General features: G+C 35.0%; 1 protein-coding gene across 7 annotated transcripts in view; it reads right to left on the reverse strand.

Moving 5' to 3' along the window:
* The window catches only part of KIAA0825 (KIAA0825 ortholog), a 252,687-nt gene that overhangs the window by 107,278 nt on the left and 128,466 nt on the right, over nucleotides 1-16,943 (reverse strand). For 5 of the 7 annotated variants that reach the window (XM_035310864.1, XM_035310865.1, XM_035310863.1 and 2 more), the window contains 2 exons: nucleotides 13,112-13,267; nucleotides 9,129-9,223 (listed from right to left, as the gene is read on the reverse strand). In XM_035310864.1, the coding sequence (XP_035166755.1) occupies nucleotides 9,129-9,223; nucleotides 13,112-13,267 (251 nt within the window). Of the gene's footprint in view, nucleotides 1-1,217; nucleotides 1,480-7,035; nucleotides 7,495-9,128; nucleotides 9,224-13,111; nucleotides 13,268-16,943 lie in introns of those variants that run through there. The other 2 variants (XM_035310861.1, XM_035310862.1) reach the window with 2 other exon arrangements.

Raw genomic sequence — 16,943 nt, forward strand, 5'->3', positions numbered from 1 at the left:
AGAATGAAATTACAATAGCTCTTTCTAAAATGGGTGACGTGACATGATGGTATTACATAGTTTAACAAGCTCTCCAATAACATAGAGTAGCACTGTGCTGAGTAACCAAATAAGATCTTACATATATATCGTAAAGAGAGATACAGTCTAAGATCTGTTTACAGAGCCTTGTAAAGACAAAACAGATATGATTTTGATATACCACTATTATAATACCTTATTACTTCATTATTACATGCAGCACCATTGTTGTGTCTTTTGTGTGCATTGTGATGTTGCTGAACCTGCAAGCATTACACTTGTAATCAGTTCCATTAAGTTAAATGGAATTAGACCAAAATCACTTTGCAACTGGTGATCTAGACATAAGAAGTGGAGAACACGGACTGCAAAGTAAGAGTTATTTTCACATATGAAATTCAAGACCGGATTTTTTTTTTTTTTTTCTTTTTTAATGGTGGAAGGTGGGACACTTCTCATCTACTTCAGATTGCAAATAAATATTTTTATTATCCCATACATCCATATTTGGAAAAAAATGTGAATTAGGGAGACCATAGAATTAGCAAATCCAAGCAAATTCATATTAATTGCTCTTTGACAGAGTAAAATTAATTTTTATCTACAGGGAGTATTTCAATTTAAGGATAATCTGGGGGAGAAAAATTAATGGGGAGCAATAAGACCTTTTACTTGACTTTCCTTAATTCCAGGAGATCCACAGAGTTTAAGGAAGAATGGTGTGGAAAAAGTGTACAGAGATTTAATTCTTTAGCCTCTTATTATGTTTTTCTCCCATTAGTGCAGGTGAAAAATCCAGGCCTAGCTGATTAAATAAGAGATTCTAAATCCTATCCTCTAAACATTTTGGGACTTTCTGTCTACAGTACAGCACTACAGAATAACTAAGTTTTTGTTGCAGATATCTTTTGTACTAGAAGAATGGACTGGGAAAATAATTAAGAAAATGGTCTTTCATTTATATGCATAAACTCTCTGTATTAATTTTTCCTGTTGAAGCTTTCATTCACATTTAACATGTACAACAACCATACAAACTTATCATTGCAAATCAAAACTGTGTGCGTAAACGAACTTATTATATTAAAATGAGCAACAACTAAAACAGTACCTGTTTTTCCTTTTGTTTTAAACAAAAAGTGTCCCCTTGCAAAAGAAAATAATAAAAAAAATAAATTAAGTCAATAATTAAAACTTTGCAGTTTTTTTTTTTGTTTTTGACTAAAAGGGGAAGAAAAAAGTTTAAGAATGTTTATAGATGTGTCTAGTTTAACAGTTTCATGTGTTGGATGTGACTTTCACAGTCTGTTGGCACTTTGCAGGAAAGCCATCACACCTGTGACTTGGTTGTTGATTAATGAGTCTTTCAACTCATCACTACCATCCGAAGAAGGGCCATGGCCTTTCTAAGCTTCACGGGTTTATTCGCCTTCCTCTGTAGTCCTACCAAGGTATCTTCTATAAAGAAAATCACACCTGGTTAAGACTAATGAAAACCTCAATATGTCATTTTCTAGACAAGTCAAAAAGCATGTAAAACTAGACAAAAGATGTATTCAAGCAACATGAATGCAGTTTTGTCATAACCTGTCAATCTAAAGACTAACATAAAAAAGCTTTCTTCAATGACATTTTCCAGTGTCAACTATTAGAACGGCAATTCTGAATTCCCTCTATGCTACATGATGCAAGATGCATAATGGTTTCCCAATCTTTAGAAATACTAATTTTTTGTTAGATCTCAGAAAGATGTTTATAAAAAACAAACAAATAAACAAACAAAACACCACCACCACCACCACCCACCACCAGTTTTTCTGGGCCAGTCAGCATGTTAGTTCACAAAACCCCAAATCACACTGCCTATGCAGGTTTTAAGGTGACTACACAAGACACAGTGCCTATTAATAGCACATGTGAAATTGCCCAACTCTCCCATATTTAATTGTGTCATGATCAGAAAACTTTCTGGGGAAGATTTGCTTTGTCAACTGGTCCTGGAGGAGAAGCAATTGGATCTTTGAGACTTCTCATCCTTTCTTAAGCAGTTAGCTGTTTAACCAGGGTAAGCCAGGCAGGATAATGGAAGTGCATCCAGCAAGGCCATGTGAGAAAGCCAAAAAACTGTGGGAAAGCTGTTGCTCTGGGAGAGAGGGTAGAACGTAGTGAAGGAGAGGTTACAACTATGAAAAGTTGTCGTCAAAGTCGCACCTACAAGTCCTTGCTAGTTGATTTGTAGTATGAACAGCAAATGTCTCAAGGTCAAGAGAAAGCAACATTTGTTCCCCAACTCCTTCAGCAAACTAACCAGGCTGCCGCTTCCTAAGAAGACTGCAAGGTAATTCAAATTATACTTACAAGACATTGCTTAGATAAGTAAAGGTGAGACACCTGCCCTTTGTTGCCAACTGGGACTGTTGCTTTTTTAGCTTTTGCATCTTAAAATTTACTTACAAGAGCTAGTTTCTACTCTTGGATTTGCTACGGACTAATTTCGCAATGTTGAAGAAAACTTAAGAGGTAACTGCAGAACTAGATTTTCCATCTGTTTAACTTTGATATTACTACATCCCCATCTACCATTCAGGGGATTTACATGCCTCAGTTCATTACAGCTTGCAAAGAAATTGAGATTCCCTGTATGGAAACCAAATTATTCTGTATTACTAGCACCTTGCTGGAAATCCCTGATCTAACAGAAATAGAAGAAAGAAACAATGGGTTGGTGGGCAAAAAATGGGTTTGTTGGCTTCTGTCTTGTAGCTTCTTCCTTTGTGGATAAAGTGAGAAAGCCTATAGATGAATTGAGTATCTTAGTAGCAGGTATAGTTAGGGTAATCAGTACTCAGAGTGCATTAATATGCATTTAGAGCTTTTGTAGACACTGTAGATGGCTGTGTATCTATTAAGAGTGAAAACTTGGATCAGAAAGACTCAGAAAAAGAAGCAAGAATAGATAAGACGTCAGACGTGATTTTCTCCACTTAAGAATCCTTACTTAGCAACAGGATGCAAGACAGAGTTGAAAGGAAGGCAAATTGTTTGCAGAAGAAAGGATGCATCCATTTTTAAGAAAAGTCAGCCAGGTCATGGGATGCCAGTCACCAGGTTAATTACATAGTGGCATAAAACGTCAGTGTCACACTTCCAAATAATAATTTGTGATTGCAGTATACAAAAATATCTAGTTATAAAGAAAAGATGTACACTTTAAAAGAAACTGATGAAACATGAATTCTAACACTAAATGCATATATGCATTATTACCATTAATGCGTTACATTTACTTATTTTTTCCATCAAAACATATCAAAGAACATACAAGCATGGACAAATACTACCTAATTTTAATGGGGAAAGCAAGATACAGGGGGACAACATTAGCAAAATGCCTTTCCAATCACAGGTCAGAAGGCAATGCTTTCTATACTTTTTAATGCAAATATAGCCAATATCTTTTTTTTTCTTCTTCTTCTTCAGGCAGATTTTGAGCAATTGAAAGCATCAAGCTAGAACAAAACCTTATTGAAGCAATTTTATAGCTGTTACTTCAGAAAGAGCTGCTAAGTACATACTTCCACATCCCATGTAAAGCCTCATCATAAAGAATTTCCAAGTATTAAAAAGGAGCTCACATTAACTGGGGTATATCAGTCCTTTCCTTTTTAGCATCACTTGCTGGAGAATATTATTTTATTCATGGGATTCATCAACATGTCTGCAGGAGAGATAGACTGCTAACAACCAGGAAAGTCTGAAACATACTACATATGGGGAGTCTCACCTGTCACCTCACTTTCCTGTGCAATTTGTGCTAAAGTTGTATCCATATTAGTGGCTGAAGTGGCATTCAGATAGTATTTACAGAGTATCATCTATCCTTTTGCTTAGCAATATACATTCTGTCACCAATCCTTTAAAACTGCCAGGCAGGGAACTAAGCTGTTTTTGACAGATCCTTTGAGATCAGAGTGTAGTTTCATTAGTCATATTAGAAGAAGATAAGCAGAAGAAGGATAATTCTTATGTTGATGGATCTGACGTACAACTTCTCATTGACCAGCTTATTTATGGAAAAGAGTCATTGCCTATCCAAAAATCCAAGGACCTCTTTTTTCCTCCTTTTTCGATCCAGCACCAGGATCTAAACCTTACTCTGTGGCCAACCAAGAGATGCGCAGCGATGGATTAACACCTTTCACCTGTTTCTTTTGATTTGGTAACAATGGGATACCATATTTTCTAGCCTCCCATGAATATTAGAAAGTCTGTTCACATATCCATCATAAGGGCATCCATTATAGTCTCACCAAGCAGGTGGTAATTACTGCAGTATTAATGGCATCACAGTTCTTCACCAACACATCATTAATAGCTGACATGTAGCTTTAACAACAATATTGATTTCCAATATCTGGCAGTGTGGATACAAAAGGTCTAGGAGCATCTGCAGTTTAGAAGAAGGCTTGACTAACACATGCAAAAGCACACTAGACATAACACTGGCATGCTCTGCCATGCAGATATGGTCTCTATCTTGGCATCATGCCAGTAACTCCTCTTCTACCATTTGTTTCTACTACAAAGAAAATTGTCAAAGAACTTGCTACCTTTTCATATATGTATGGTATCTTCATTTCTCAGCCTTGGGCTTGTGTACAGTTGCATAAAAAATCCTTCACAAGCAACAAAGTGCATGCAGTTTGCTGACATTCTTTTCAAATTCAAAACTACATAATACATTTCTCTATGTGTTGATAAACTGGATTTTAAAAGAGCATTTTCTGGATATCTAGATAATCAACAACACAATGAATATAAACATTTTCTATAAATAGTTCACCATATGGCTACCATTCTCAACAGATGGTGTCTGTGTATCCACTAGAATATACAAGAGCTATGCAGATTTTGCCCTGCAATCACTCGAAATTCTAAACAAGATTTTTTTTTTTTTAACTTAATTTCAGTTTTATTAAGCATAGCCAATGGTAAAAAAAAAATAAATTGAAACAATCACCTAACTAGTGCTTGAGTAGTAATGCCATAACTATATTAACAAATTAGTTCATAAAAGGCATGTAGATGGTTCTTACCAAGTATAGTCAAAAGGATTTAAAACAGAGACACTATGTACAAGATCAACTTCAACAGCACAAAAGGATTTTCTTTATATTAGTATAGTACCCTAGTGCAAAGGATAGTCTTTGCTTTCCTAAACAACAGTTTCACAGGTAAACAGTGCCAGCCCAGTAATTTATCAGACAGAATAAGGCCAGCAGCATCCTGGCTTGCATAAGAAACAACGTGGCCAGCAGGTCCAGGGAAGTGATTGTCCCCCTGTACTCAGCTCTGGTGAGGCCACACCTTGAGTACTGTGTTCAGTTTTGGGCCCCTCGCTACAAGAAGGACATGGAGGTGCTCGAGCGAGTCCAGAGAAGGGCTATGAAGCTGATGAAGGGTCTGGAGAACAAGGCTTATGAGGAGCGGCTGAGGGAGCTGGGACTGTTCAGCCTGGAAAAGAGGAGGCTCAGGGGTGACCTTATTGCACTCTACAGGTACCTGAAGGGAGGCTGTAGCGAGGTGGCGGTTGGTCTGTTCTCCCACGTGCCTGGTGACAGGACGAGGGGGAATGAGCTAAAGTTGTGCCAGGGGAGGTTTAGGTTGGATATTAGGAAGAACTTCTTTACTGAACGGGTTGTGAGGCACTGGAATGGGCTGCCCAGGGAAGTGGTTGAGTCACCATCCCTGGAGGTCTTTAAAAGACGTTTAGATGTAGAGCTTAGGGATATGGTTTAGTGGCGGGCTTGTTAGTGTTAGGTCAGAGGTTGGACTTGGTGATCTTGGAGGTCTCTTCCAACTTAGATGATTCTGTGAGTCTATGTTAAGTAGAATTCTGAAGTTATAAGAATGTGGGTGTTTGTGCATATTTAGCCATACATATTTTACCTAATTCTAGTAGAAAACAAATTTATCAGTTTATGATAGTTTCCTTAAAGTCAGTATATAAACAATTCCAGGTTTTCTACTCTACTTTGAAGAAAAGTTGCTGGGCAGTTAGAATGTTTCTCAAAGGAATAATTAAAAAATAATTAAAACCACACAGTCTTCTTGTCTTGATACGTGTTAGAGGAAAGAATATCCCATTTGATCATGAAAATATCTAAGAATGTTTAACTGAGTGCCAAGAAGATTTGAAAAAGCAACATGTATCTGTGTAACTACATGAGACATTTTTGAAAACTTGAGTAAATCTAGTACTTTAAATTAGCTGACCGTTAGTGGGACGACATATTAAAAGGTGTTATTTGAAGTGCAATTGACAAGTATGTTGTTTTGGTTTTGCAGCTAGAACTCTTTATATATATAAAAAGAATCACAAATAAAAACAGGAAGGAAATGAAGTAATCAATATATGTCTTTCTGATAGATTTTTAAATAGTTTCTAAAGGTATGAACTGTAAATATGTATGAATATATTTTTTCCTGTGTTTCTGTTTATTGCTCAATTCAAATAAGCTATTCTTGACAGCCTTCTATATTCAATAACCTTGAAATAAGATGATAAAATTAACAATAAACACCTGCCATTTAGAGTCTTCTGAACACTTACTTTGAAGATCATAGGAATGAGTGCAATAGATTCATGCACTCATGTATAGCCAACAGTGAGCAGTATACAACAATTCATTCTGTTTTAACCAGTCCTAAAAGTCTTTTACTTTCCCCTAACCACCAACCAATTAATTTGCCTACCACTTGCTGGCTCTGGGACAATGCTCCCATAACCCCCTCCCACCTAACTCAGTCATTAACTAGGTTAGAGGAGCATTTCCCTCGTAAATGAGTCCCCTAAGCATTTTAAAACTTTTTTTTTTTTTTTTTTCCCCCAGAAAAGCGTAAGCAGAACATACCTATTTTTTGCTTCATATATATCAGACAGTATTTTTATTTAAATATAAAAATAAGTAGACCTCAATATAGAGGTAGAATAGAACAGGTAAAAATATTTTTATCTGCACAGAAGTAACTGATAAGAGAAAGCTTTAGTGTGTTAAAAAATGAGTGCTTGTACTCTTAAGTTACCACCCTTGGTTTTGTTGACCTCATCTTAGGAGGCAAATAGTAAAAACACAATGGAGGAGGGCAACGTAAGCATGTCAAAATAAGGATCACACTAAGTGAGTACGTGATTAAGACCTATGCACAAGTAAGGCTGAAATTTATGAAGCTTTACGAAGGAGCATGAAGCATCATATAAAGATACTTGAGTCATTGTAAAGCTTGCTGGGGTAACCACCAGACCAGCAAGAATTGGTCTAGCTAGCTGAAAACATGAAGAGCAATACTTTATCTAGGCTAAATTTTGAGTCATGCAAGGACAAGATGGGTTGGAGATGCTGGTCACTGTGGGAGATATTGGGATTAGCAATTCTGCTTAAAGCTCACAATGGGTTTAGATGATCTGTTGGTCTGTAAAATAGAGAGGAGAGGTTTGAATAATAAATCCATTAGATAATCATTAATGTCTTGAATAATGTCACTTCAAGATGAGAATTTCCATATCATGTAGAAGGGCAGTGAATGGAGACATTTTCAAATTAGGAAGGATGACAAAAATTAGGGCAGTTATTGGAGGGAAAAAAGAGAAGCAAAAGATGATGTGATAAAAACATGTAATACAGAGAAGGACAGGAAGGTATACACATGACTTCTTTCTAAACTTTGTATCAAAAAGTGATACAAAGTTTTTTTTGTGATCAAAAGGAAAATGAAATGTGTTTAAAGACATTGGAGAAGAAGGTACCACAGAAAATGTTTCCTCTGCAAAACAGTTCTTTCTACTCCATTTGGCTCATGTTGATGACATCAACACAAAGGGAAGTATCAGAACCACCTTGAGTCTAAGACTGTCTATTAAATTCTCTTTTAAAAGGACAAACTAATTCATTTTAAAATGAAGGACAGCAGGAGAACTATCAAATAAAAAGGTAGTGCTGCATTGTCTCTGCCATTTAACATAAAAATGGCATTACTGGTAGAGACCAAGATCTCCACTTAATTAAATATTCTGCTTGGTTCTGGGTAATAGAGCACATCAAGAGGAGAACTGACTGGCAAAATGGAGAGCACATTTTTGCCAGCATAACTTTCTGTGCAATTATATTAAAATTTTGGATAATAACAATTCAAGTAAGAGAAAAATTCATCATAGCAAAATTAAGATGAATGGAAATAAACTGCAAAAATATTTTATATATAAGATGAGGGTGGAGGTAAGTGTGTAGGACATTAATTGCTAGTGATAAATTAAGAATGTGACAAAAAACCAACTAAACAAAAAACAACAAATGTTGTTGACATGCAAGTAATATACTTTTGAAATCTTCACCAGTTTCTAAATAGAAGAACAATTCACTTTAAAAGGCAAGTGATACAACCATAATGGATATTACCCTTACGAGGATTCAGAATTATGAAGGGAGCATTAAACTTTTTAGTTCACAGTATATGTTTTTCAGTTCTTACAAGGCTATGTAACAAGTATTTTATAAAATACACCAATTTTTTTCTATCTGCAATTTTCTGAGTTCTAAAAATTGCTCTTTCTGAATTTAACAAGTATAACCTCAATTTAATATCTCCTTAGTTGGTAAAGAGATAAATTTTAGAAGTAAAATACTGTTAAAACAAGTTTGATTAGTTAAAACCTATTAAAGAAATACTTCATATTTCTAGCTATACTTTTCATGCCCCCAGATGAATTTAAGACTCATTACAATTTGAACAAACATCCCCAAAGTTCTGTGCTGAAATCTCCATTGGCTGTATAGCTCTAGCGAAGTTAACAATTACTCATTTCTTTCCAAAGCAGAGTTTATGGGCAATATCAACACAGACTCATGTCTAAGCCAGAAATAACTGTCTTCAAAACAGGAATTCATCTTTGTATGAATCAAATACACAAAGTAAATCAATTTTAAAACTGCATATATAAAAATAAATAATTTATTTTATAAAGTTCACCAGAAAATTGTATATTCACTGACCATTTTAAAGTAAAGCAGACAAGTGGAAAGTGCAGTTAATTGCCAGAATCCCTTTACCTGTGTGCCAGCAGCACCCTGAAGGTCATCTGCTTCAGGCCCAAATAATTTGGCAGGAAATTTGACCAATCCCAGTTCCATTCAGTAATGGTTGACTGTTGATACATGACAAGAAGCTATTGTTAGTTATTAATCAGTGTTAATATCATCAGTAAATTAAAGCTCCAGCTGTGATATACTAACCAAGAAGGAGGGGGGTCTAGAACAAGGACTTAGACAGATGATATCAATCATGTCCACAGGAGAAGGTTTTTATTCCAATACGACAGCAATTAATTTATAAATCCATTTGGGAATGTAACCATTATTTATAAAAAGATAAATCAATTTTTTGAACCGTTATTCTTCCAACTGTTAATGGCATTCTGCCCAACCACTTTGTCTGAGAGCTTGACTCTTTGTTTGGAAAGCAAAATAATTGCCAACTTTTTATGTAACAGAAATTGTTATTTTTCATGACAAACTTTTTGCTGATGGCAGAAAACTTAGCATAGTTGGAATTCAAGATGTAACCTGTATCTCAGAGTGAAGGTTTACTTGTATATTTTTTTGTAAGGCACTCCAGTCACCAGATGGTTATTATAAACAGCAGTAAGTCTAGACGATGTGAAGTAATACAACTCCATGCTGCTTATTTAATAAATAAAAGCAATGTAAAATAAGGGTGGGAAGTCAAAAGACCACGCACCCCATTCCTATGTTTGTAAATTAGTAACTGCTGTGAAATAGTAATTTTCATCGACAGTACTGGTCAAGTAGTGATTACAACCCAACATTCTTGGGAAGGAATCATTAAAAAATTATTATTTTAACACTACAATACTACTCAGTTTTAAAAATAAAAATAGATAGATGGAGTTGTCATAACAATGGAAATATAGCTAAATAGGAAGACTGAAGCGTGTCATGCAGTGTATATTTTTCTTCTAACAGACAGCACTTAGTTGTTCTGGGAAAGCAGCATCAGTGCAATCCCTTCCAGGTAGTCCCTCCCTTTCCTTCCACCTTTAGTTATTCCCTTCCTCCTTTTCGTTTTCTTACTAATTGTCATCTCTGGGATGCACTTAACATAGGAAAAGAAAGGTGAAATAGAGTCAGAAAGGGAGATAAGGGCAGATAAAGAAGGAATAACAAAGTAGAAGTGGAAAGTAAACAAAGAAGAAGAATCAGTGAACATCTGATAAACAAGAAATAAGGAAAAGATTCAACTGAAAGAACAGTGGAAGAATACAGAGGAGAAAACAGGCAACTGTTCAATACCCTGCAATGAATTAGAAATTAGTAAATACAGAGGAAATACTTGTCAAATCAAGCAAGATAAAAAGGAGAAGCTGAACTGCCAGTAGTGGCAACTAGGAAAGTTTATTAGTCTAACGGGTAAAATTCAGTCCACCAGGCTGATCAATTCTGTGAAGAGAAAAAAAAATAAAAAATAAAATAAAATAAAATAAATAAAAAAAAAGAAAGCAACAATTACTACACTCAGAAAACACCTCGATACTTCAGGAAAGGGAAAATAAATAAATATATATTAAATATTTTTCTTCATTGATACTGTTGAGACATTGTACAGCCTGGACTTAATCTTATTAGACAATAGAGCAGCAGCACTGGCAGAGACTGAGGTGTCAGGACAAATTGATAAAATCAAGAGCAACAAGTTACTAGGACCAGATGGTGATTATTCAAGATTTTTGCAGGAATGTAAGAATGAAATAGCTGAATTGTTAACAGAAATGACATGCTTCATAGAATCATCTACTGAACTGAGGGTTAGAAGGTAAAAAGTGTTACATCTCTTTAACAAAAATCATAGGGTTGATCTCAAAATAGCAGTTTGGTGGCCTTTGTTTCAGGTGCAGTAAAACTCATAGAAATTACGATTAGGTTAACTTGCCAAAGATGGCACAGTGGGGATGAATTAGCAAAACAGAACAGAAAAATCAACTGTCATAACGTATTGCAAAAACTTATCAAAAAGCAATAAATGATATGTTTGCTATAACTTATCTTTCAGAAATTTTTTGAAATAATTCCATTTAAACAATCCTCTACTGAGGAAGCTAAGAACATGTCTACAGTTGTAATATAGCATAGCATAATACAAACATTCTCTGGTCAGCTCGCAGGACTCAATAAGCAGTATTGGCTATTCGTTTAGCCCTCCTTACAGAGAATTTTTAAAATACAATACAAAATTAACTCATCAGTAAAACAATGTTGTGAAACCAGGATCACAACTGGGCTTGTTTTGACTTAGAATTTATTAAGAAACAAATGTTAGCTCCTGTATTGAAAACTGATCTGGCTACATTAGATTTAAAGAAAAATCAAAAAACTAATCATGGAATATAAACTTTTCAGATTCATGGCAGTTGCCAACTACTAAGAATGAATGTAAGAAAAACATATATTCTATAAGAAGAATAATTATTCCTTGGCAGTGCTCGGGCAGTCTTCTGACAGTCTTCTAGATTGGCAGTAGTCTGCAAGAGACCAGGCACTGAAATACACTGACCACGATTTAATAAATAGCAGGTCCACACCACTAAATAAAAGATTAATTTGTACTGAAGGGGAGAAAACTTTAATAATATTAAGTTCAGGAAATATGTCTGTCATTATGAACAACAGGGTTGGCACACAATACTTTTAGCTTTGGGATCTACTATGTTTTTTCTTGATTCTAAGATATTTTTCCATATTCTGATAATAGACTTTATGCCAAAAGTTTACAAAATACAAAGTGATTTAATATGAACTATCCATCATGATCTCTTCATTAATAGAGCACTACAAACCCATAATATAGCAGAAGAATTCTGCCATGAGTTGTCTCTACTTGAAGGTCTTATTCTACTAAACTAATGAATTGAGGCATGTAAACTATTTTCTGCATTTCAAATTGAATCTGTACCCCCTTAGGTTCTGTCAAGTGAGGATATACACAGAGACCAGTGGAAGGAAAAAAGACACTTTAAAACATGTTTTTCTGGAATGAGAAGCCATGTGAAATTGACATTAATCTCCTTTTTCAGGACATTAGCACTTTGATTGTAACATGGCAACGATCAAGTATTGATTAAACAAGTAGGAAAAAAAAAGAAGAAAAACAGGCATATTTTACAGCAATATAACTGGTGAAATAAACCAAAATGTTCACAATTGAGAATGCAGATGATACAAATTAAAAACAAAGCTGCACTGAAAAATAGGGTCTTTCAATCAAATGTCTGTAAAGTGAATTTCATGCAACTTTAATGCCATTCCTTTTTAAACGTTTGAAATTGTAGGGGAAGAATCAAAACTGGATGATGGATTAGGAAGTCTTGAGAAACCATGGTGTAAGATTTTTTAGGTGTCCAAGCCCAATCAAATACAATTCATTTTGTGAAATGAATTAATCATATGGGTCCCTGGTATAGGTTTATGCAAGTAGATATATTCTATATGTTTTTTATGATACTAGGGAAGTGACACAGAAATGCATGCTTTCATTTCTCCGCCCTCTGGCACTTGCTCTCACTTCTCTGTATTTCCAAAGTTTACATTAGCATTTAACGTTTCTGTGAAAGACTCATCAGGTAAGACTCTAAATATGCACTTGGAGATTTGCCATGATTTTTCAAAGGACTGCGACTAGCCTCATCTACCATTACACAGATGTAATACATGTCATTTCTACTAATAGGTTTTCCTTCACTATACTGAACTAACACAGAAAGTCTAACTAAATGCAAATTGCTCTTATATGCAATAATTCTGATAAAAGAAAAGGACAATAATGGCTTTTTGAACACCATGATATTGTAGAGAGTGCCCTCATTAAAATCCTGAGTAATAATATTCCTTTGCACTTCATCAAAAGTGAACTCATGTAATTAATTCCTTTTTCATAATTTCAGTCTCTGTCATTATCATGATCATAATAAGATTGACAAGTAAAAATTATACTATAACTAAGGTTTCAGATTTTCACAAACCTGATTGAACACTTTTGCACAAGATTGGCTGTACACCTGGAAAGGATTGAAGACAGCCTGCTCTTCTCTGCCCTTCAGTGTCAAAGGCAGGCATTGACTGGAGGTAACACTCTCTTCAGCGTAATTCTCACAAGACAGCTGCTCTTTCAAATATTCCTTTTAAGGAGAGAAAAAGAAAAAAAAAAAAGAATTACATGCCACTTAGCCTTCTAATTGAAATTTCCCAAATTTCAGGCATAACTTTACTGTGTGCTTCCTTATGCTAAAGGGGAAAATACATCTCTCTCAAAATAGACACCTTTTCAAGGGTAATATCATCCTACAACAGTAAATAGCTCCTATGAATATCAAACTGAAGCAAATCAGAATAATCCAATATTGTAATCAGGTACTGTTTTGAATTTATCATCAGCGATGTTGACCAGTTGTCATTTAAGATATCAGTTAGGTCTATGTGGTAGTGAAAAACAAATGTTTTCTATGAGCTGTTCTAATGTATATCATCTCTTTTATATGATAAACTATACAGGCATATTTGTTTTTTAGGCAGCATTACATAGTCACTACATGACTATAAAATCTGTTGTTTAAACACAGGAAATAAATACCACTCTTCAAAACTATTTTTAATTATTTAAGCATTTGAAGACTAGAACTCATTTGTGATTTACATGGCAATTTTAGAAACTATAGTGTAACAGACACATGATTATTTTGGCCACAATCTTTTCTGTTTTCACTTCTTAAACTACTATGTAAATAAATCATCATTGCATGCCAATAAAGTGTTTTGATTAAATAGAACCATTTTTCGAAGAGCTAGATAATGAAACACTTACAGATCTATTTGCTGGAAGGACTATTGTGATTAAACAGTTTATTGTTATTAAAATGAAGTCCATAATAATAGGATTGCCATAACATTGAGCTCACTCAAGGTGAGTCTTCATTAAGATGGGTGGATGCAAGTGTTCCTCTTACTTTGCAGTAATACTGAGTCAATAATAAAAAAATCAGACTCAAGTGAGGGAGTGTGGAAACTACATTACATGACACTGTACTTCTAAGTTGTCCTTTCTAAAACAATAATTTCACTTTAAACTGATCCAACTGTGGTCTGGCCTGAAAGGCACGAATTTCCTCCCAATCCACATAGACTGTAGTTGTTTTTGCCTTGTGTTGGCACTAGCATATGTTGTGAAATCAGCCAGAAAAAAAGAAAGGTTTCAGCCAGATAAGCAAGCCACATGATTTCTAGTACTAGTGCAAAGGAGACCATAAGAGTGGGAAAACACAAAGGGAAGAGAAAGAGTAGGTCTGACAGTTGGCTGCAGCCTGTAGACAGGACTGCTTAAACAATCACAAAATCATCCTAGTGTATTTTTTTAAATGATTTTTTTTTTTCTTAAATAGAACTCATTGCTTTTTCAGTTTAAACCAACAGTGTAATACAGCTGTCAAAACATACCATAAATCTTCTACCTATATTTTCTTAGCCTCCAGAAACATTGCTTTTTTTTCCCCGCCCCTCTCCTTTTTCTCCATTCATTAATTACTCCACGCCATACCAAAGATTTTAAAGTCATAGTGAGGGGTTTATTTAAGAGATATTTCTACACAAGTACCAATTTTTTTTTAATGTAGTACCTTACACGCACCGATTTTCTCAAAACCTGTAGATAGCCCTAAAGCAACGCAACCATCTGGGCATCTCAGCTCCAGAAGAAACAGAATCTGTTGTTTTTTCAGAAGATATATTGGAACTCACTGTCCATGCTTGCTAGGGTTTTGAACACTGGCAGTGGTATACAGCTCAATTCCCAATACAGGCATTTTCCTGTCTTTGGAATACTGTGGATTTATGCTTTGGCACAGAGACTTAATCAACAATGATAAATGCATTACTTTGAGGACTCCTTTAGTACGGTACATTTTGTAGACACAAAGGGTAATGTTTCAGAAGTGTGTTAATAAATAGAAGAGAAATCATGACTGTAAACATGTGAGCTATATCTTTACTACCAATGACTGGGCATGAAACAAAGTGGACAGAGTATTTGTGAGCTTGACAGCTCAGTAGAGTTGGTTTCTCTTTGGTAGCAATTAGTAAAAATTACTTTTAAAATAATTATTCTTCTTGTTAAATACATGAAGGACTGTTGACTCTTCTGAGGTCTACAGTATCTGTAATAGGTCTTTATCACGTTGAAGCTCTGTTTCCAAACACAGCTTCTAAGAATCTATATCCCTTTTCCCCTGACTTTCTTAAGAAAATTACTGAGAGCCAAAATTTTCCATCTCATCATTTTGTTCTCTATTCACATGCAGTTATTAATCACTGTAGCATAAAGATCTCCAAACTAATTTTAAGAATGTGACCCCTTGACAGTCCAAGGAGTCTACAAAGAAAGGCATGGACCTTCGAACAGAAATCGTCTGTTTAATGTGCCTGACTACCAAAAAAATAGTCTAAATTATGAAAAATAATATTGAAAAATGCATTATCATTATACCACCCTAAGCATTAAAATGTTTTGTAATGGTTTCAAAGCCATGTTGGAGTAACGTTCGTAAGTCCTTCTATGCAGTCAAGCTGGTCACGATTTTATTATTATTTTTTTCTTTCTTAAACAAGACAGGTTTTCTCCACTGAGAAATGTTCTATTTTTAATGAAGCTCATACTATCTGCACAAATTCAAGGAGAGACACCTGGGATGTGGAAAGACAGACTGAAGTCCCTCTTCCACCTAATTCTCTCAGCTTCTTACATCCTATCGGAGCTGCTCCACTTTGTATAAATAACTGAATACTCATAGGAGTGAGATCTTGAATCAGGGTCTCCAGAACCTGATATGGGCATTCTACCCCTTCAGCTAGAATACAGTTCTATTTCTGACCCTAGAAGTTAAAGAATGGATTTTTACAGCAATTTCTTCAAAGCGAAAAAACTCCATCAAGGGAAAACGACAAAGTTCCATGCTGGTAGCTAATGGTCTAGAGGGTTGGGCATTTAGTTTGGATACAGATTCAATTCCCTGGCCTAAACCAAGAAGAATAGAGTTGAGCCTGCATATACAGTCCCTTAGGTGACTGCCCTAGCTACTGTATTATATGCTATTTTAGGAGGTCTTGCTCATCATCTTTTCTTCAGTTCATTATACTAAGAGTAATCCTGAATGTGCTCCAGGTGAAAAGGTTTTGTTTGAACTGTATTACAGTAATAATTTTCACTTCACTTCCTGAACCATTTAATTGTTTGAGATGAAACTTGAAAAGATTCTGAATTGTATTAATATTAGGTTGCCATCTCTACATACATGCTTACATTGCTTCTAAAAGTTCCAAATGCAGATGCATAAAGGTTGCTTGTAAGCCTGTACTTAGGAACTAAACATTTGATCTGATTTTCAGAAGCAAACTGCCTGTATGAAGCTGTTCTTTATTGCCTTCATATAGACATAGCTGCCTAATTGTTTTTTGCTATCAATTTTTTTTTTTTTCCTAAGCAAAATCTTGGCCTGTGCCTATATTTGCATTATTTTGCATTTAATTATAAACACTTCGGAATACTTGCAATGATCTTAACAGCACCTGCTTATGCATTCAAGGAATAGTAATTTAGTAATTAAAGCTAATAAACAGAACTTTCCTAATTAAGCTCTGTGGATCTGTGCTGTCATACAATTTAAGCAACCCTGCGTTTACTTCAGTGTATGAAATAAGAATGCTTTCGGTAACTTGCAGCAATTTAGCACAGCCTTAGAAATAATGACATAATTCTTTTACCTTACTGAAATTCCATGTGCAGCAAACAAACGTGAATTTGTTTAC

This window comes from Oxyura jamaicensis, chromosome Z (assembly GCF_011077185.1).
Source record: "Oxyura jamaicensis isolate SHBP4307 breed ruddy duck chromosome Z, BPBGC_Ojam_1.0, whole genome shotgun sequence".
Classification (NCBI taxonomy): domain Eukaryota; kingdom Metazoa; phylum Chordata; class Aves; order Anseriformes; family Anatidae; genus Oxyura; species Oxyura jamaicensis.